This window comes from Aspergillus lentulus (genome assembly GCF_001445615.1).
Source record: "Aspergillus lentulus DNA, contig: Alt05, strain: IFM 54703, whole genome shotgun sequence".
Taxonomy (NCBI): domain Eukaryota; kingdom Fungi; phylum Ascomycota; class Eurotiomycetes; order Eurotiales; family Aspergillaceae; genus Aspergillus; species Aspergillus lentulus.
In genome coordinates, this window is record NW_028322121.1 from 217,179 (window position 1) to 237,520 (window position 20,342).

The 20,342-nt window shown below is 50.5% G+C and overlaps 9 protein-coding genes and 2 non-coding genes across 11 annotated transcripts; 6 read left to right on the forward strand and 5 right to left on the reverse strand.

Annotated features, from left to right (window-relative positions):
• On the forward strand, nucleotides 1-72 carry ALT_t068. Its single transcript has one exon. It is a non-coding gene; the product is annotated as a tRNA-Gly (tRNA).
• A 228-nt stretch (nucleotides 73-300) lies between these two features.
• On the reverse strand, nucleotides 301-1,026 carry ALT_2776 (GNAT family N-acetyltransferase; the record flags this gene model as incomplete). The annotated part of the gene is made up of 1 exon (XM_033561342.2): nucleotides 301-1,026. One exon carries the CDS (start codon nucleotides 1,024-1,026, stop codon nucleotides 301-303), a length of 726 nt encoding a protein of 241 aa, XP_033417233.2.
• Nucleotides 1,027-1,332: 306 nt separating this feature from the next.
• On the reverse strand, nucleotides 1,333-3,620 carry ALT_2777 (putative lipoxygenase; the record flags this gene model as incomplete). The annotated part of the gene is made up of 2 exons (XM_089599430.1): nucleotides 1,333-3,277; nucleotides 3,331-3,620. The coding sequence occupies 2 exons, from the start codon at nucleotides 3,618-3,620 to the stop codon at nucleotides 1,333-1,335; spliced, it is 2,235 nt and encodes a 744-aa protein (XP_089456173.1).
• Nucleotides 3,621-4,900: 1,280 nt separating this feature from the next.
• ALT_r024 lies at nucleotides 4,901-5,016 on the forward strand. Its single transcript, XR_016293727.1, has one exon. It is a non-coding gene; the product is annotated as an 8S ribosomal RNA (ribosomal RNA).
• A 218-nt stretch (nucleotides 5,017-5,234) lies between these two features.
• Nucleotides 5,235-6,564, reverse strand: ALT_2778 (putative RNA exonuclease; the record flags this gene model as incomplete). Its single annotated transcript, XM_089599431.1, has 2 exons — nucleotides 5,235-6,103; nucleotides 6,162-6,564. 2 exons carry the CDS (start codon nucleotides 6,562-6,564, stop codon nucleotides 5,235-5,237), a joined length of 1,272 nt encoding a protein of 423 aa, XP_089456174.1.
• Nucleotides 6,565-7,658: 1,094 nt separating this feature from the next.
• On the forward strand, nucleotides 7,659-8,634 carry ALT_2779 (uncharacterized protein; the record flags this gene model as incomplete). Its single annotated transcript, XM_033559222.2, has 6 exons — nucleotides 7,659-7,722; nucleotides 7,784-7,950; nucleotides 8,011-8,038; nucleotides 8,098-8,292; nucleotides 8,346-8,479; nucleotides 8,536-8,634. The coding sequence occupies 6 exons, from the start codon at nucleotides 7,659-7,661 to the stop codon at nucleotides 8,632-8,634; spliced, it is 687 nt and encodes a 228-aa protein (XP_033415113.2).
• A 393-nt stretch (nucleotides 8,635-9,027) lies between these two features.
• Nucleotides 9,028-9,603, reverse strand: ALT_2780 (cupin domain-containing protein; the record flags this gene model as incomplete). Its single annotated transcript, XM_033559221.2, has 1 exon — nucleotides 9,028-9,603. One exon carries the CDS (start codon nucleotides 9,601-9,603, stop codon nucleotides 9,028-9,030), a length of 576 nt encoding a protein of 191 aa, XP_033415112.2.
• A 2,835-nt stretch (nucleotides 9,604-12,438) lies between these two features.
• ALT_2781 (zinc-dependent alcohol dehydrogenase) lies at nucleotides 12,439-13,590 on the forward strand (the record flags this gene model as incomplete). Its single annotated transcript, XM_033559220.2, has 3 exons — nucleotides 12,439-13,098; nucleotides 13,144-13,498; nucleotides 13,544-13,590. The coding sequence occupies 3 exons, from the start codon at nucleotides 12,439-12,441 to the stop codon at nucleotides 13,588-13,590; spliced, it is 1,062 nt and encodes a 353-aa protein (XP_033415111.1).
• Nucleotides 13,591-14,777: 1,187 nt separating this feature from the next.
• ALT_2782 (aldehyde dehydrogenase family protein) lies at nucleotides 14,778-16,413 on the forward strand (the record flags this gene model as incomplete). Its single annotated transcript, XM_033559219.2, has 4 exons — nucleotides 14,778-14,836; nucleotides 14,890-16,091; nucleotides 16,146-16,215; nucleotides 16,263-16,413. 4 exons carry the CDS (start codon nucleotides 14,778-14,780, stop codon nucleotides 16,411-16,413), a joined length of 1,482 nt encoding a protein of 493 aa, XP_033415110.2.
• Nucleotides 16,414-17,058: 645 nt separating this feature from the next.
• ALT_2783 (protein alcS) lies at nucleotides 17,059-18,274 on the forward strand (the record flags this gene model as incomplete). The annotated part of the gene is made up of 8 exons (XM_033559218.2): nucleotides 17,059-17,249; nucleotides 17,297-17,386; nucleotides 17,439-17,539; nucleotides 17,588-17,641; nucleotides 17,694-17,762; nucleotides 17,810-17,985; nucleotides 18,045-18,178; nucleotides 18,229-18,274. The coding sequence occupies 8 exons, from the start codon at nucleotides 17,059-17,061 to the stop codon at nucleotides 18,272-18,274; spliced, it is 861 nt and encodes a 286-aa protein (XP_033415109.2).
• Nucleotides 18,275-18,932: 658 nt separating this feature from the next.
• On the reverse strand, nucleotides 18,933-19,520 carry ALT_2784 (GPI anchored serine-threonine rich protein; the record flags this gene model as incomplete). Its single annotated transcript, XM_033559217.2, has 1 exon — nucleotides 18,933-19,520. The coding sequence occupies one exon, from the start codon at nucleotides 19,518-19,520 to the stop codon at nucleotides 18,933-18,935; it is 588 nt and encodes a 195-aa protein (XP_033415108.2).
• Between the last annotated feature and the right edge of the window lie 822 nt (nucleotides 19,521-20,342).

Genomic DNA, 20,342 nt, shown 5'->3' on the forward strand with positions numbered 1-20,342 from the left:
GCGTTAGTGGTGTAGCGGTTAGCATTATTGCCTTCCAAGCAATAGATCTGGGTTCGACTCCCAGCTAACGCATTATCTTTTTCTTTTTGTCGCTTCTCTATTTTCTTGCCATTTAATTTTGGATTGACACTGATGTTGAATATTATAGAAATGGGATCCAGAGATAGAACAACCAAACGTCTATTGTGCGACCGGACATTTTGCGAAAGAGACCACTCTATCCGTCTATTGTTTGCACCGGAGCCTCCATAAGAAGAGTTGACATGGAAGAAAGGCGCAAAAATCACCTCTTGTCCTGAGTTATGATTGCCTTCCCACCCGCAGCTCTTCAAGACTCTTCTTCTGCCTACCACTTTCATCAAAGTTGCTCTCCCGCAGCCACTCCTCCATAGCCCCCTTAATACCCCCCTCCCACTCATCACGCAGCATCGAGAACCACGCCGTATCTCTATTCCTCCCTTTAATCACCATATGCTGCCGGAAGATCCCCTCGAAAGTAAACCCCAATCTCAGCGCAGCCCGTCTGGAAGGCGCATTCAGTGCATTACACTTCCACTCGATGCGACGGAACCCCAAGTCTTCAATTGCGTACTTGAGAAGCAGGTAGAATGCCTCGGTAGCGACTGTCGTCCGCTGCAATGTCGGAGAAAACATTACATTCCCAATCTCAATGCTGAGGTGCTGAGGGACGATGTTCATTAACGAAAGGTAGCCCACCGCATGCCCCGCTGTGGGGTTCTGGTCTTCCTGGCGGAGGTCTATGACTGCGAAATAGAACGGATCCGAAGACTGCGATTTGGCCGCGATGGATTCTTGGAAAGTTTCCAAATCGCTGAATGGCCCGTCGGCCATGTAGTCCCAGAGGGCACTTTTGCTTTCATCGTCACCACCGGTCAGAGGGAATAGCTGAGCGGCGTGGTCTGTGTGTAGTTTGGTCAGAGCAACCGTGCGGCCGGTGAGGGTATCCTCAGAGGGGAGTTTGGCCGGAGGCAATGCGACGACTGGACCCAGGGGACGATCAGACATGATTGTTGTGATGAGATGTTTTTCGATAAATTTTCTGAGCTGTCAATTTGGCAATTGACTTTTGATAGATTTTATGAGTCATACAGAAAGACTACTAATCCCAATTAGTGGACGGTGAAATAACAGTACAAGGATTATATCGCAGGACGGTATTATAGGTGTTTAGCTCTTCCATTTATCATGGAAAAGCAGTATTAGACTATTTAAGGGGATGTTCTGAAGGGGGCCGATCCAGTATAGAAAATATATGGCTGCATCACGCACTATTGCAACTGGATCATAGCCATACCAGTTATACTGACATGGCTAAATCAAGATGGACACTGCATTCCACTCTGGGCTCAACACGTCGTACTCGATGGTTTCCCAGTCATCCGTCGCCTGTCCGTAACGTTTGAATTCTTCTTGGCTGTCAGCGAGTGCTGTATAGAACTTTCCGGTCGCTAATGCGATGGCCTGGTCCTTCTCTGTCGTTTTGTTGTGATACACACGAAACTTTGACGCAGCGTAGATAATCAGGCTTTCTTTATTACCCGGCTTGAAGCTGAGTAGGTAGGGTATATGCGACGAAAGAAGCCATTCCCGAGGGTGATTCATGGGCAGCGCCTCGACAAGCTGTTTCTCGGTGTAGCCAAGTAGGGCCTGTAGAGACGCTGGAGGCTCAGCGTACAGGCAGGGAGGTCTGTTAACCACAAATGACTGGTAGTAGTGTTGTAGATAATTGACAGCCGTATGCTGGGGGGATGCAATGTGGATACACATGGTCACACAGTCAACCAGCTCCTCGAACGTGCGGATGGTCGGGAAGGATGGCAAATCGGCACCATCGGGACTGCGCATCTCGTTCGACCAGGACTGAATGCATTGGTCATTCAGGACTTTGTCGTCAGCATCAGTCCCAGTGTAGGCTAGAGCAAGCATGTCTTGCACGTAGGCCCTGATCTTATGCCACATGCTGTGGATACATCTGGCGTAGGCGTAGTTGTGAAACTTGGGACTGTCGAGTTCCTCTGGAGGGAACCCGCGCTGGCGGAGATCTGTCGGTACGTAGCGACCCTTGAAGTCAAAGTTCTTGTACGCGTGCCGGATAAATGCAAAGCCTTCACTTGCCTGAAGCCCGATTAAGTCGAGAATGATATGGGGAACCAGAGTGTTTCGGGCAGCCGCATTGAGTGCCAGGGTCTTTTGCCAATGCGGATAGAGCAACAGCATCACCGGATGCTCTGGATCGAGCTGACGATGAGAGGCAACGATAACGGCCTCTTCGATCATATGAGTGTTCGTAAGGTGCACAGTGACTTCATGCCGAAGCCAGTCGCTACACTGCACACATGTCTTGGCATATCTCCAAGGCCAGTCATGAGCCTCGTCGGTCACCTTCTGTTTTTGGTCCTGCTTTTCGCTTCCTGACCGGAGATCCTTTCGCTTGATCAATTCCCGGTTGTAGATGGTCACAGAGTTCTCAGCACTGCCCCGCCAATCGATGACAATAGCCAGAGGGTAAAGCTGGCCTTTATCATTGAGATAAAAGAGACACACCGACGCACAACCATAGCGGTAGCTTTTCTTGCCTGCTTCGTCAAACTCACATTTAATGACAGCAGTCGGGACCAGCCCAGCAGCCTCGCGAAAGTAGCTGTAATCCTGCATGTACAGAGACTCTCGGCAGCTGTTACGGAGATTGGTGATGATCTCCTTAGCCGGGGCATCCTCTGGTGCTTCTGCGGCTGTGATAAAGTGCTCTAACCAACGATCTGAAGCCCGTTCGATTGTTGTAGGGTTCGTGCCGGTAAAGTGCTGCTGGGCAAACCGGGCATCGCTGTACCAATCTGCCAAATCGCCCACGTTGGGAAGATCGAATATATCTTTACCGTAGGACCATCCGCGAGCCGTTCTGTTATAATTCTCCACATCTTCGAGCTTTTCTCCTTCGTCTGGTCTTCCCATAGAGCCAAATCTAACTCTTGCAGCCACGCTAGCACCCAATCTTATGAATCTATTTGGCACAACGCTAGGTAAGAGAGAGCTCAACTGTATAAGCCGCATATCGTTAAAGATTTTGGATGATTGCAATGTTGATCTATGGTCGCTTTTGTCCTTTTGGGCTGCTTCCACATTGCCGGCAAGGTTAAGATGGGGTGGGTAATTGTCGGAGCCATCTGTGAATGCAAAGAACTTGCGTTTCTGGTCCTTGGTCAGGGGCGATGGAACCAAAGGTTCGAAATTGGCTACATCCATAAAGGAACTGAAGCTGTCGAGGATGTTAGCCATCACGGTGGAAGGGAAATGGTTCAATACAATTACCGCTGTTCTATAAGATTATAGATCTTAGTGAGCGCGAGTTTAGTCCCCCGATATGTTCCTTCCTCAATCGGAGGGGGTTTTGCATAGGCTTTTGTTTGTGGAATCTCCGGGTTTTGCTCGAGGACTTTGACCTTCCCCGGCAAAAGTTTAATATTGGACAATTCATTGATCAAGACGCCGGTGTCAATGTCGTTGTAAGCTAGATCTTCGGGGTTCCTGGGCCATTTCTCCTGGGTGTCAGGATAGCCAAGCACGACGCCAGGAGTCAGTGGAATAGTGGTCTGAGGCATAACTGCGGAACGGAGTCGTATAGTCGCTAGACTCTCAGAAGTAATGATGGTTGCATAAAATGATGCGGTGCATGGACTTGAAAGGATTTAAATATTCCGAAGCTCCACAAAAGAAGAGTGTCGATGCCATTAGGCTGACTGCTGCCTCGCGATATCATGGTTTCGTGACATTGGTCGAGAATCAACATCAACGTTCATATAACATACTACCTACGTTTGCGGCCGTATCTTAGATGAACTGGTTCAAGGTTGAGGGAGGATCAAATGCACTTAGACCTTGCCAGAATTCCAAAAAGGATCGGGAGTTTGGAATCGTAACCGTAACGCGCAAAATCAAGGGATGCTAGCCGTAGTGGGCGGGAACGGGGTTACCCGGACGCCTTTTCCTTCCTGTGTAAAGCTATGGTTACAGCGGCCAATCGGACTGTTGCATCGATGGACTGAAGAACGAGGTCGCTGGTATAGGTGACGTATAGCATAAGACCCAATTATTATTTGCAAGGTCTCATTCTTCGGTGAGTTTGGTTCTGGGGGGAATACGTTATCGTATAGCTTCATTCTGTTCATATCGACTCTGACGAAGCCGTCTGCATAGTTTTTCTCTAAAGGGTAGCTCTATAATCCGCAACTTCTCCATTGACGCCTTGGTTTGAGTCCAATGAATATGTGGCCACGGGGAAGGAATCTAACGTCTTGTCAGGTTTTATCCCGCCAAGCACCGCATTAAGATCATGACGGACAAGCAGATAACCCATATGGAATGATACACTAATACGGCAGGCCAGTGGGAGGAAACCGAAAATGTAAATTGATTTTTATAATCATTATCCATTATCCGCCGCCCAACCGTCATAGATATCAGGATGGGCTGAATAGGTGGGTTGGATATGGCTTTGATGCAACCCATGAGGATTATAGGTTGATCCACACCTATCCGGAGTACAACCCTGGGTCGTCTGAACCATGTTCGCAGATGAGTGATTTAGGAGCCTTTTATCTTATTCTCATCTTTTCATTAGGCTAAGGCGACTACTGACATCTTAGTTAACCTAGATAAATATATCATCTAGGTTGCTCAGTTTAACCTTCGTAAGGGAAACCAAGATGTCCTTATCTTATATGGGGCATTCACCAGCATCTCATGGTATCTAGTCCAGGACGATCTAATAAGAGTAATGTATAGATGAACCGGGAGTAGCCCATGTTTACTAGCAGAACAGCTTATCCGTCTCTTACTTTGAACTCTCTTATCTATATAGTCCACCCCGTACCTAGCACATACGACCATAGGGTGTGGAAAACAGGGCTTCCCGTCCGCTCAGCCGTACTTAAGCCACACGCCGGCCGGTTAGTAGTTGGGTGGGTGACCACCAGCGAATCCCGGCTGTTGTATGTTTTTGTTTCATTTTCATTTTGATGATATGCTCTGGTCTGAATGAATTGTGATCTCAATTGCCCTGCTAACTCCCATTTTGATGAGAGATGCTCTTTATATACTCATGATAGTCTCCCACAAAGACCGGAAGTCCTTTGTATGTAGCATATTCAAAGTGCGGGTGATGTATGCAAAAAGCACCAACGACCAGACTGCAGCACATACACAAAAAGAGCCCTCTACTCGGCCAGTTCTTGGGAGACACGCTCATGAGGCTGCTTGACCTGAGCCTTAACCGACTCTTTCCGCTTTGATTTCCAATGCGCATCGACCTTCTTCTTCCATTCCCTCTGGGACACTGCCCACTCCTGGAACTTGCCGGGATGCCGAAGACACCAGAGAACCACCTCCCTAGTCGCCATGGTATCCTCCAAGCAATTGTGTCCTCTCCGCGACTGCTGAATATCTCGATCAAGCATCTGCTTGCACAGTCGCATCAGCCCCCAGTTCTGCTTGCAATCTTTCGCTACTGCCTCCCGAGTGAGGATAGCCGTGTCAATGATGTTCAAATGAACCATCCGCATGATATCGAGATCGTGCTGGAGCGACTGGCCCACGAGGATGGTGTCTGGATCGATGTGCGCCCATAGTGCTTTCCGAGCCTCTTCCCATCCGTTGACAGTCTTTCCAGCCTTTTTCATCTCCTCGAGAAGTTTCTGCGACATCCCGCTCCAAGGAGTTCGCCAGTCCGTTACCTTCCTCGACGGGACGACGTATATGTCAACAATAACTTCACCGGTCAGGATATCAACGGCGCATATCTGCGCTAGTTCCGCACTTCCTCCTTCGACCTCGACCATCTCACAATCGAGTGCGACCGCGCGCCGAGGTGGACGGAGCCCTGACATAGAACTCGGTGTTAATCGATAATTCCGCCAGTTCTCTAGAATAAAACCTTGAACGGGTGCGTAAACATGCGCCGGCAGTGAGGCGCATGCCTGCTTCTTTCCACAGCATGGATAGTTGTATTGTTTCTTCTGGAGATTGCGTTTCAGTGGGTGGTAGAAACAATTCGATTTTGATTTCGTGTCTAGAACTCGCTTGCGTTCTGCATAGCTTTTTCAGCATTCTTTGTCTTCTATACCAGAGGAGGTATTAATGCGCACCTCCGCAATTCATACACTTTGCATAGCCTTCCATGTCCTCTTGGGTCATCTCGCGGACTTTGTAGCCGGACCTGGCCAAAGTATCTAGATCATGACATACTTCTTGCAGGGAGGCAATCACAGCCTCATGCAATGGTTCAGGGACATCTGACCACTCATGCACCACAGGCTCTTTCTGCTCAGAGTCTTCTTTCTTTGACGAGCTTTTCGGAGGTGCGGTCGCTGGCCTGGCATATCGCCGGCCGCGTCTTGGCGCTTGGCTTCTCTGCTGGGTCGCATGCTGCTCCTTTACCTCAGTAGTCATGTCTACCTGATCCGCTGGTTTCCGAATACTGCCGACAAGTGCCGTGACACTTTGCTTTGGACGGAAGGCGAGCTCAACGCGTGGTACCGGTTGATCCATCTTGCTCTTCAGATGATCAAAAGCAGAATCTCGTTAAATCAAAACCGAACGACGAAAGCAAAGTTGTGTACACGCTCTTAGACTGATATACTTGTCGATGCCGTATCCAGCAACATTCGGTCCAACACCGTATAAAAGCTCAATATCCGTCTTGGATATTAAATGCAAGAAATTTGACGACCCGGCCTCTCCTTCTGGATTAGCTTCCGCTGATATGCGACAGTGAGTCAGAAACGGTCGATATTTGACACATATAATTTGCTTCGGAACTTGTATCCCATCCAAGTCATTGCGATAAGTCAAAGAGTGCAGAAATCGAGAGCACCACTGCCTCGAACTGCGCGACTTGATAAAGGGAGGAGAGCAACTCGAGGGGCACGGATGCCTTGCTGACCCCGCAGCTGAATCCAGGGGGTTACACCCGGTGTCTGTAAGATGGTGTCTCAGAGCAAGGGTGTGGCCGAATTCTTCCAACTTTCTGTCATAAAACAAGAATGCCGGGACTAGACTAGCCGGTCCAACACGCAAATCCATAGTTTATCCACGAACGGTGGATCTGGATTAACCAGCATGGATACGTCTAGATGACCCAATCCAATCCGCATGGATTCGAGGGTGGGTTAGATGGGTTAACAGGTGGTTATCAGCCCATATCCAATCCACTAGAAACTTATACCTGTGATTTGTTATGCAGCCTCAACGAATGAAAGCCCTGACAAAGAAGCAAACATAGGATTACCTGGATGGTTCAGCTGACGCCCAAATAGACTCGAATTTAAATGCCTTCAGACATTTACCACGACTGTCGGCACCTCTAGAAGGTTTTTCAACCTCTTGAAAGCCATTGCTGCTCTCCTCTTTTTTGCCATTTGGCTCACCATCCGTGACATCTACTACGTTGTATGCATTACTCTCGGTTTATGCCTGTCCATGAATCCTAACTTCGACGGAACGTGTACAGACTGCAAACCTATTTCTCCCCCGCCGTAAAGTAGGAAGTGTTGTACCTTTCCACTAGCCAGGTCACGGTGGCGTCTGGCCGCAATTTCAGGCGCCCATTCAAGCCACTGACTCCCGTTCGCCCTGTCCAGCGTATGTTTTCTTATCTTTCACAACATTATACTAACACGCCCAGGCTCAACGCTCTTGCCAACCACGGTATGTGAGACTGTAAAATGCGCTTCCACATGCCTGTCCTTCGCTAATTTGACACGGGCAGACATCTTGCCCCGCAATGGTAAACACATCAGCTACAAGCAAATGTCGCATGCCATCCAACATGCGTATCACCTTGCGCCGTCCCTCGCCGACCAGCTCACTGCTTCGGCCTATCAACTCGAACAAGGGCGGGGCTGGATCGACCTGCAGGACCTCAGTGCTTTGAACGTTTGTCATCAGGATACATAACCACGTAAATCTGACGGCGCACTGACCCTCGCCTCACAGGTCATCCAGCACGATGCCTCGTTCACACGTCAGTTACTTATCAGTACTTCCAACCGGCCGTGGTGTGCTGACGCGAGAAATAAACAGGTCCCGACATCGCCTTCTGTCCTGACCAGAGCGTCCCGCACCCGGACTTAGTAGACAAATTCCTCTCCCATGCATCAAATGGCAAATTTCTCTCGCTCAACGACATAGTCTACTTCTCTGGCCTCCGACGCGCAGAGTGCAAACGTAGCAATGGCCAATACTCAATGACGTGGAGCTTCCTGCACCAGTTCTCTGGTAGGTTCCCCTTTTTTTCCCCGGCTCGTGGTGATTTCTCACCGGTGTGCCAGGCTCCGGAAACAACGCGCTCATGCACTCGATCTTTGGTGGTGATGTGGACGACCTCCGGATTTGGCTTGCCGAGGAGCGCTTTCCGGACCAGTGGGAGCCGAGAAATAGGGAGGCGAAAGGGCATACAATAATGGTAAGTGTCAGTCTTGGTTTAAGGGTCTATTCTGGGGTTTGACTGGATGTGCACAGCAAGCGATGAGCAAGACGCTCATAATCGAGCTCAACATCAATGAAAAGCAGAAGCTCCGGTCTGAGAACACGGCCTTGAATCAGACAAGGGAGCCGTAGGCTCTGGCTGGCTGCGCTGTTCTCATTATCCTGTAGCTCTCTAGCTGTAGCGATAGTGCTTTTGGTAAATCAAAAGGGCCGCATCCATAGCAGTTCCGCTAACTTTCGAGCAAGGGCTTCCAAGCTGACCTTAACTCATTTAAGTTCATCTTGACAGGCTCATGTATTAGTGACAACCGCTTCTGGAACCGCAGCATAGAATATACTCTGTGTTAAAAACAGAGACACGGAGAAACAGACAACTGATGCAGCAGTGGTTAGAATTCAGACATCATGCCATGATGTGCTACTGCGACTGAAACATTGATCCGCGTTCCTATGTACATCTTTCCTATAATCTGTAAATGTTTCCCTCAAGGTCTAAACAGCCTGAATCACAATGAGAGGATAGGCTCAATCCTCCTCCTCAGGGGGATCATAAATCTCCCCAGCCGGCGTCTTCTCCAACCTCACGCCATCCTCAGTCACAATCTCCTTACTGGGCACCACAACAACAAATAACCTCGCCAGCGTATCCCCCCGATTAATCCACTCATGATTCACCCCCCGCACAACAATCACATCATGCTCCTTGAGCACCTTCTCCTCCCCGCCATCCGTCCGGAACCCAACCGTCCCAGACAACACAACCGCATAATCCAACGACAGCGTCCGATGCATCCAGCCCGCTTCCGCAGGAGGCAGATCAATGATCCTGCACGAGGGACCCTTCGTATCAGCCAGCGGGACAAGAGTCCGGTGGGGATCTTTGGTCTGCCGCATGTTGTCGACGGGGAAGCTCCGGGAGCGGTGGATTTGGATCACCCCGAAGCCGGAGTTGGGGCCTGGGACTTCGAACCGTGGAGCGGTGGTTGGGTCGTAGGGCTGGAGAAGTTCATCAGAGGCGAAGTAGGATTTGCCTTTAGGGTCGTGCGCGGTGATGATGCGGCGGATGGGGGTGGACATGTTTATGTCTTTTGAATCTGCCATTGTGGGCTCTGGGATTTGTGAGTAAAAACTTGGTGGTGGTTCGAAGTTTAAACGACGGAGGAGTGAAACCAGGCTGAATGTCTGGTTGGATCTCTTCTCGAGTACGGCTAAATCAATGATCACTCGCCCTTTTCTACTTGATCCGCATGCTAAAAGATGTGCGCTGAAGATTGGTAATCTCACCATTTATAATCGTCAATTTGTAAGCACCATTTCTCCCAGCCTCGTAGACACTTTCGTGCTTTCAAGCGAAGCTTCAATAATTGCACTAATAAATAGCTATTATTGCGTACAGCGCAGGATAGCCATGGAATTAATGTTTGTCCATACAAATTGCGGTGTTGCACCGTTGTACCGTAGATTGCGAAGTCCGCCGCACCCTTGACAGATTGGACCATTGAAATCGTACCAATCTACCACCTAGAGAGAGATCCAGTAAAAGTAATCGTCAATGAAGATCGAAGGGGCATGATTTGGCCTGCCGGAGGGAGTTTCTCGAATGAATCTGGAACCAACGCCATACGTTCGATATAGAGTAGAAGATAATACTGGCAGAGAAGGACCCGCCACTTGTATAATGCCATGTGAATACCTTGTTCGAAGGAGATCAGGTTATATTTTTATTTCGCGGGGGTATTTAAAGCCGGGCTGGAAGAAACGGTAGAATCATCATAGGGTATTACGCTGGCTAAATACATGACTATGCTAAACAGAATCCTCATACTCCGACTGGAGAAACGTACTCGACCACCCGCTTCCTATTGCAAACGCAAGCACAGCATCGGTTTGTGGTACTGCGTCGGTTGTATCACTCCGAGGAGAGTCCAAGAGAAATGAATCCTGCATTTCAATTTCTGCGTCATTCAATTCCAGACCGACGAAGGGATCCTCCGCACAGACTGTCCACGGATTGAAGTTTCGGCAAGGATATATCGATTGCCCTGAACTTGGACTCGGTGTCCTTGACTGAATCCCGGTATCTTTGCACGCGAATGTTTCATTCAATGTGGTGGATGCACAGTTGTTGTGGCACGGTACGTTGTATTGTATAGTGAAGACCCTATATGAGCCCTCCTCGAGATACTTTGGCTTCTTGCGCTCGCCATCGCGACAGGAGTCTGCACAGCCGCGCCTTACGCACGATTGACATGGTCGCTCGTTGCCTGTGGACCTGGATCAGTACTTGCTAAGGCTCTGGACTCACTGCAACCTCACTTACCACATGTCTGATGCGATTTCTGACAAGCAGAGCAAGCTCTTCTAGCCTTCTTTCTTCGTGGTCTTGAGGCTTCGGTCGTGTCTGCCGCTGGTGCTCTCGTGCTTTGCGTGCTTTGAGAATGATATGATGTGGCCATTGTGCGTGTCCTATTGCAGTGGCAATGACTAAAACGTGCAATCTATATTGGACGTAGTGTCGATGTTAAATATGCGTATTAATGGAAGTAAGATACAGAAGGCCGGCCAAAACCAACAATACTCAAGGGATTATGTGGCTGCGATCAGCGTCCATAGCTCCTGAGCGGCTCCGCGACAGACCTGTGTATACGGATCCTAGCTATTGATGCTTGATCGCTAGTTCAGATGAGTGAGACATAGTACAATCTAGTAAACTCAGTTTGGACCATCATTGTCAATTTACATCACCAATCAGAAGTTGGGGGACAGCATCCTGTTTGGTTCGAAAGGTAGGGATAGAATCCCCTGTGTCAAGGTATGTCGATTAAGTCCCGAATCTCAGACAGCCAATCAATTCTCATGAACACAGAGGACCTACTTCCATGAGCGGTTCCGCATAGGGAAGACCAATGTCCAGATTGGCAAGGCATGCCCCTCCCGGAGCGGCTCCGCACTTGTATTAGGTCGTGGCGGGATGCCTAGAAGCATCTGGTGGCTCTCACCAATCAGATGACGGCATAGATCGACAATGTCTCTTTCTAGGGTTCATTTCTCGAGACATCCGCTCTGGTAGATCGCATCTGGGCCTCAATAGAGTTTGTGCGGAACCGCACAAGGTCTTCCCCGCAGCCGCTGTCACTCGGCAGTTATCTGCCCTACTATTAGCTTTAAGCTCGATTTTCAGCCTTGCGGAGCGTTTAGCGAGCCAGAAAGAGCTTTTGCTATGACTCGGACATATGGAACTCAATTCCTTTGTCCCTGATTCTGGACGATGGACTGAATCGTGGAGTTACTCCGTACTCTGATCGCCACGAGGCCCGGAATAGCCTGGACCATGATTGGTTGGCGTGTGCATCGTACTATTGTCGGCTTTCCCCCCGCATACCGGCTCTTAGGATGTGCTTCTGGATGAGCTCTTGCTTCTACTGTATTATTCCCTAGCCTGTAGGTTCTCGGACACAAGGAAGTAGAATTCGGGATTATTGCCTGAAGTGTACTTTGAGCCACAGAATTGAATGAGTTAGAGGTGTGGTGGGATTCCCCACGGGGATTACACCGGACTCGTAGGCGCGGGGATCTGGGGAAAGGAGGGCATCCGAGAAATGCTTCACTCCACAGTAAGCAAACTGCATTGGCTCACATCTCAGCTATGGGAGATACCGACCAATCACCAATCTCGCACTGCTATCTCGAGAAACTCCACTGGGATGCGTGTCCTCGTTCCCCTCTCAGTCGCATTCCGTATCCCCGTCTGGATAGCAAGAAACTGGCCCCAGTGGAGCAAAGGAACCCTTTATCTCCATCGTACAGTTGCCAAAGAACTATAAGTACCATCAAGGTACTCGAGTTAATCTGGATCCATCTCATCAATCATCAATAACATCGCTTTACTTACACAATCTCAATTCCTTTCACAAGTCCGCCCCACCTATAACAACCATGACTAAGAACTCCATCCCCACCATGCAATGGGCCCAAGTAGCCGAAAAAGTCGGCGGACCCCTAGTCCTCAAGCAAATCCCCGTCCCCAAACCCGGGCCTGATGAGATCCTCGTCAAGATCCGCTATTCAGGCGTCTGCCACACCGACCTCCACGCCATGAAGGGCGACTGGCCCCTCCCAGTCAAGATGCCTCTCGTCGGCGGGCACGAGGGCGCCGGAATCGTGGTAGCCAAGGGCGACCTCGTCACCGAATTCGAGATCGGTGACCACGCGGGCATCAAGTGGCTAAATGGGTCTTGTCTCGCATGTGAATTCTGCAAACAGGCGGATGAACCGCTATGCCAGAATGCCTCGCTGTCGGGGTATACCGTCGACGGGACCTTCCAGCAGTACACCATTGGCAAGGCGACGCATGCGTCTAAGATCCCCAAGAATGTACCCCTCGATGCGGTAGCGCCGGTGCTCTGCGCTGGTATTACCGTGTACAAGGGGTTGAAAGAGTCTGGGGCTCGGCCAGGACAGACTGTCGCTATTGTTGGTGCGGGTGGTGGATTGGGCTCCCTGGCGCAGCAGTATGCGCGTGCCATGGGGCTGCGGGTTATTGCAATTGATGGTGGAGATGAGAAGAGGGCCATGTGCGAGCAGCTTGGTGCTGAGGTGTGTTGCATCCGTCGAATAGATATGAGATACTAACCGGGACAGGCATACGTTGACTTCACCAAGTCCAGCGATCTGGTCGCTGATGTCAAGGCGGCTACTCCGGATGGGCTGGGCGCCCATGCTGTGATTCTCCTGGCTGTTTCGGAGAAGCCCTTCCAGCAGGCTACCGAGTATGTGCGCTCGCGCGGTACTGTCGTTGCCATTGGATTGCCTGCGAACGCCTTCCTGAGGGCACCAGTCCTCAACACTGTTGTGCGCATGATCAACATCAAGGGCAGCTATGTCGGTAACAGACAGGATGGCGTCGAGGCAATTGATTTCTTCGCGCGGGGTCTGATCAAAGCTCCTTTCAAGACAGCGCCGCTTGAGGATCTGCCTAAGATCTATGAGCTCATGGGTATGTTGCTTCAATCATGTGGTGATCTAGCTAACAATTCAATAGAACAAGGCAAGATCGCTGGTCGCTACGTCCTTGAGCTGCCTGAATGAGTTTCGTATCTTAGGTTGCTATAGTTTATTCTGCATCGAGCAATTGAGAATGTCTGGAATGCACAAATGAGAATGATTCGTATGTCGTGGAGTTGTCATTAGTCAATTCAGCCATCTATGATTCTGAATATAGCTTGCCTCTGTTCGACTGTAGACATATCACACTCATGAACTGTGATCTGACTTTCCTAAAGCTATTATACATCAACTCGATATTACTCAGATAACCTCATACTAATTATCTCTACCTGATAGGCTGCTAATAATGCAGATAAAGAGGATATTACATTGTTTCATGTTGTACAGCACAAAACCTGCCATTGAACAGGTATAGTCTTCGTTGCCAGGTTGATTCCGCGTGTAACCGGTATATTTCTGCCAAAATGACAAGGTCAAATACAATAGCCAGTGCAGCACACCATCATCTAAATCCTGCCTCGTCCAGCATCGTTCGAGCTGACACTCTGGCTGCTGAATGTGATACCCCGCCGTGCTGATCCGCTGCCAAGCGTATGCGGATCCGAGAGCGGCTCCGATCTGAGCAACAATAGATTAAGTTTCTTAGAATCCACCAGTTATCTAGTCAGCTCTTCCTCCGCGGATTCTCGGACGTGGGAGGATGGATTCGGGTCCCCGGGATAAACTTCCTGAGATGCGGGGGTAGTTTGCTGCACGCAGAGATGGTGATGACGAATTGCACTGTCGCATATGAGGTCACTTGACAATATCCAATACCAGTAATCTAACATGTTTGTTTGTGTAACTTGAGGTTCCAGCTGTCCGAGCCCCCACAACTAGTTCATGGACGAATTGCCTCTTCAAGCAGTCCTAGAAACCTAAGAGGGCTACGGAGGTTCGTCTCGTGGCAGTCCACTTGTGGATCTCGGTCAGGACAGAGGCGGAGCCACAGGAGAGAATCCCAGTCGCCGACACAAACCTAGCGTTAGGAGTGATGAAGAATGTGGAGTGCGGAGGCATGGAGACGCGGAGTCGTGGATCCCACTGCTTGTCTTTCTATGTGTCAACATCCTTGCTACTTGCCCTTGGCCCGGTGCATATGCAAAGGGACTGTGCTATAAGAGTAAGCGATGGAAGCGTAGGCCTGGCCCTCTTTCTACCCTCATATCTTCTGCACGTTCACGTTTCAATCCTTTCGTAAATTTCACGCATCTCAGACTGTCTTAGAAATGGCTCTCTTCCAGACCATCGTCACCCCTACTGTTACCTATGAGCAACCGCTAGGGCTGTATGTACCCAAGTACCCAAGGATAGTCCATTTTCCTGGCTAACACTGCAAAGGTTCATCAACAATGAATTTGTCCCCGGCGTAGAAGGCAAAACCTTTGAAACCATCAACCCCCACGACGAAAAGCCCATCGTCGCCGTTCACGAGGCCACCGAAAAAGATGTCGACATTGCCGTCGAAGCCGCCCGCAAAGCCTTCAAAGGCGCATGGAAGGACGTCATCCCCTCAGAGCGCGGCCGTCTCCTAACTCGCCTTGCTGACCTCCTCGAACGCGACATGGATACCGTCGCCGCCATCGAGGCCCTCGACAACGGCAAGGCCTTCCACATCGCCAAGGGAGACGTTGCTCTCTCGGCAAACTGCATCCGGTACTATGGTGGCTGGGCTGACAAGATCGTCGGCCAAACGATCGATACCAGCCCCGGCAGTCTGACGTACACCCGTCACGAGCCGGTTGGCGTCTGTGGCCAGATCATCCCATGGAATTTCCCACTGCTGATGTGGGCGTGGAAGATCGGGCCTGCCATTTCCACCGGCAACACTGTTGTCCTCAAAACCGCTGAGCAGACGCCGCTCTCAGCACTGTACGTCGCCAAATTGGTCAAGGAGGCCGGCTTCCCACCGGGCGTCATCAACATCATCTCGGGATTCGGACGTGTAGCTGGCGCTGCAATCGCGGCCCACATGGATATCGACAAGGTGGCATTCACCGGCTCGACGCTGGTCGGCCGCCAGATTCTCCAGGTCGCAGCGAAGAGCAACCTAAAGAAAGTCACCCTCGAGCTGGGCGGCAAGTCTCCCAACATCGTCTTCCCCGACGCCGATCTGGAGGACGCGATCAAATACGTCAACCTGGGTATCTACTTCAACCATGGGCAATGCTGTGCCGCCGGCTCGCGCGTCCTCGTGCATGAATCCATCTACGACAAATTCCTGGCGCTCTTCAAGCAGCGCGCGGAGGAAAACAAAGTCGGAGACCCGTTCCACCCGGAGACGTTCCAGGGTCCCCAGGTCTCTCAGGTGCAATTTGACCGCATCATGGGATACATCGATGAGGGTAAGAAGGCGGGTGCCACCGTCATTACGGGTGGCGCGCGCCACGGCGAAAAGGGGTACTACATCCAGCCTACCATTTTCGCGGATGTGCGTGAGGACATGAAGATCGTCAAAGAGGAGATCTTTGGGCCTGTTTGCACAGTGCAGAAGTTTAGCTCCGAGGAGGAGGCTATTGAGATTGCTAACAATACGAACTATGGTGAGCTACCTTTCATCTCCATCGTTGGATGCTGACGATGCTGACTGGATGTAGGGCTGGCGGCCGCTGTTCACACTACCAATCTGAACACTGCCATCCGGGTGTCCAATGCTATCAGAGCTGGGTATGTTCCGGCATTCAGCATGTTGAGCATGTTGCTAACTGTTACAGAACTGTGTGGATCAACAACTACAACACCTTCCTTGCCCAGATGCCATTCGGGGGCTTCAAGGAATCCGGGTTGGGCCGGGAGCTGGGATCGTACGCTCTGGACAATTACACGCAAGTCAAGACTGTGCACGCTCGTATCAAGGGCGCTTAGAGTAGTAGAGCATTGAATTGGTAATAGTTTATTTATGATTTCTGTGGCATCTTGTACTTCATCTTGTTCGTACGATTCAGTAGTATAAGTCGGTCAAAGAACAATTCAGGCCTCACTCTTCAAGAAACAAACCATTGTTAGTAGATGAATGAGCTCATGGAGACACGCCAATGTCAAGGGTTTATGCCTTGGGGAATTGCGCAGACCACCGTCGGTATCAAACGTACTCCATGATCTCGGATTCAGACAATCCACGGTTCCAAACACGGGTTATCCCCGTATCCTGGTTTTTCACCCCTGTCCAGTCTCAAAGGTGGGTTCCTCTCAGACTAGAGATCTTGTGCATATCGACCTGCGAATCATGATCCCAGGCTACAGCCACATCTCTGAAGGGATGGGCTGGACTTCCTTCCTACTCCGCTTCCCCGGATCTCACCCAAAAAGGAAATTATATTCGTGCTGATCATTGTTCTCCGCTCCGCCGGGATACGGACTATCATGAGGAGCCTTTGCTGAAGGTTTCCATCAGGGGAAGCTGATATAAGACCGGGTCTTGTCCTTACCCCGGGTTTTGAATCTATCCCCAGATTTCCCCAACTTCCATCTCATTTGCCGCATACCTTAACTCCTACACTGCCAGACACAATGGACACCGAGATGGGCCTGAAAAAACATCAGGCAAAGCCCTCGCCTCAGGACGACACAGCCATGCCGTCTCTAACGACAATCCCTACGTCCGTCACTCTGTCCGCCGAGCAGTTCGAAAAGCTGTACCTGAGCCCCCTGACACAGCGCCAGGGGATGCTCTCGAAGCAGATGGGCAATCCTACTCCTTTGTACTTACCCACGCTTGACACGAGTATACACGGAACTGACTGACCAGGGCCCTCGGCGGATTTGTTATCACCACCACGCCTCTGTCTTGCTGCCTTATGGGATGGAGAGGTGCTACTGGAGCGGGAATTGCATTTACGTAAGTCCACTGTCCGATGGTTGCAGGATACCATGCTGATATCTACCTCTAGTGGCCCCATCATATTTCTCGGAGGCGGACTGCTCGTCCTGACCAGTATCCTGGAGTTTATCCTCGGCAATACCTTTCCCTGCGTTGTCTTTGGCACAATTGGTTCGTGGGTATCCCTGAAGGCATAAATGCACAGACTGAGAGAAACAGGAGCATTCTGGTTCGCATTCGGCTGCACCATGACTCCCGCATTCAACGCTGCAGGTTCGTCTCCACCACTTCTCATACTCCTGCTGCTAACAGGGTCTGCTACCAGCCCCCTACTCAACCTCCGCTGCCGACACAGTAGCCGGCCTCAGCAGTCCAGACTTTCTAAATACATACGGTTCGCACCCCCCATCCAACGCCCAACGGAAGTTTCTAACAAATCAGCGTTCCTCTTCATCTGGATGGGCGTCCTAATGCTCATCTTCCTGATCTGCGCGACCCGCACCAACGCCGTCTACGTCCTCATCTTCACGACGCTCACTCTCGTCTTCGTCTTCTTGTCAGGGGCATACTGGCGTCTGGCGGTTGCGGATGCCCTCGTCGGTAATCGGTTGATTGTGGTATGTCCCTCCTTCCACAGCCAGTGATGTGCATGGCTGATGCTGACGGTAATGTATAGGCAGCCGGTGCGTCCCTGTTCGTGGCGAGCATGCTGGGTTTCTACCTCCTGGTGGCGCAGTTGTTTGATTCGGTGGGGTTGCCTGTGCGTTTGCCTGTTGGGGACTTGAGTAGGCTTTGGGATCGGCGTGTGAGGTGAGTATAGGACTCTGTTCTTTCAGCTGGGCTAGTGCTGAGTGTCGAAGTGGTGGGCAGGATCCCGAGTATGAGGCTGGGGCTGGGGAGAAGTAGGTGTCTCCATCCTCTGCTCATCTGCACAGTGTGATTTGGGGTATTGATTGGGATGGTCGATATGAACGGGTGAGGTGGTATCAGCTGTCATACTCTTGCCTGGTAATGGATAAAGGGGATTGAGGCTTTGGATTTACTGTGGAGAAGTGTTTGCCATAGCTCGAAAGACATGTATTTATTCAATACATCTTTCTCTCCGGTTCAATATCTTGTTTGTCTTGTAAATCAACTGTAGCACTAGTGGAAATCGACAACAATATTGCTGCTTCTGTTGATTCTACAATTTGCCCAATTATACCGAAAAATTCTGAAAGTGCAGACAACTTTATGAACCCTGCCAGATTGACTGCAAGGTTGCCGCCGCTAGAGATCTCGTCGACTGTGCATGGAGGCTCAGCAGTCGAGGTGAGCATATCGTAAGCCCTAGATTAGAATTTAAAGGGCATGAGACCTCTAGACTCCGTCACTCTTTCATGCACTGACGCCCAATATACCATATTTTATGCAGTTCACAGAACAGAAGACAACGACTAGCACATGCATACAATTAGGATTAGACTATAACTAGTTACAGTAGCAAGGATACACCAACAAACAATTCCTTTGAATTCGGCACTCCTACTAATATTGCTTCGTCACGGCGTAGGCTCATGTGTGATTATAGGAGAGCAGCTCCCGCAATCAGACCAGCAACAGCACCCATGCCGGCGTTCAGACGCGACGCAGCGCCAGTAAACAGAGGGAGGGAAGGACTGGCGGTGGAGGAGCCAGAGGGCGATGGGGTCCCGCTTGGAGAGGTGACCGTGGTCTGGGTGGGGATGACGGGGCGAGACGTAGTGGTCGAGGTCGAGGTCGAGGTGGATGTAGAAGTAGAGGTAGAAGTGGAAGTGGTTTCCTCAGTGGTAGTAGGCGTCGCGGTCTCGGTGTGGGTGTTTGTCAAAGTATTGGTAATCGTGTTGGTCAAGGTGTTGGTGATGGTATCGGTCAAGGTTCCAGTCTGGGTACCACCAGGCCCACTGCAGATCTCCCCGATGGGGCAGCAGCCATCGTCGGTGCAGTAGGTGCCTGGCTCACAGCCGCCCTCGCCAATAGCGCAGCAGCTGTAGGTGACGGGAATGCAGGAAGACTTGCAGGTCTTGTAGCCAGTGTGCGATTCACAGCTGGAGACCTGGCGGGCAATGAGACCGTTGGGGCCTGCCGCAAGGGCGGCAGAGACCAGAAGGGAAGCAGTGAGGAGCTTGTACATTGTAGAGATTGAGATAATAACCGATCAACGAGTGATAAGGATATCAATTGAAGCGAATGATTTGGCTCACAGAGGCCGAGAGGAAAGTGGGTAAACGAGCCGCCTTATATAGCACGGTGCCTGAACGCCTCCGAAGCTTAATGATGCGGAGGGCAGCCAGGAATAGATCAGCCTCATGCGATACGAGTGACGAAGTCTGGGCATCGTGTAGTTATCACACCAACCGACATGACTCGTATCCAACCCCGAGATGTGGTTGGATGGATGCCGCGACACTAAAGCAACCCGCGAGGGGAATACGAGGCAGCCCGTCCTGCGGCGGTCGAGGCAAATTACGCCCGAGCTTAGTGACGTGTCATGGTCCTTCTATTGGATGGAAAGAGCGGAGGATTTCAGAAGGTTCTTAAATTGGCGAGTGCCGAAATCATAGTAGGCTGTGGTTGGTATCGAAGAGAGGAGAAATGCACTTTGGGCACGGACTATACCCGATCATTACTCCTTCAGGCAATAGTCACTCATTTGCGAGCCCAGTCTTTTGCAAGATGGCGGTCAATATCGCTTCGAGCGAACAATCTCACAGGAGGCAATGGATTCTCGGAAGTCCTGGGTCCTGCTTGTTAACTGCCCGGAGAGGCACCACTTTGGCTAAAATCAAATTGTTGCGGAACGAAGACGTATAAAATATTATTGGGAGCGCGGCCACAAACCACCATTAAAAGACCATTCAACTAATAGCTGTTGCTCTGAGCTCTTCTTGGCAATTTACTCCTGCTGGCATTAGTGAACTGAACCGTGATATACACCTTATAATAACATTTTTTC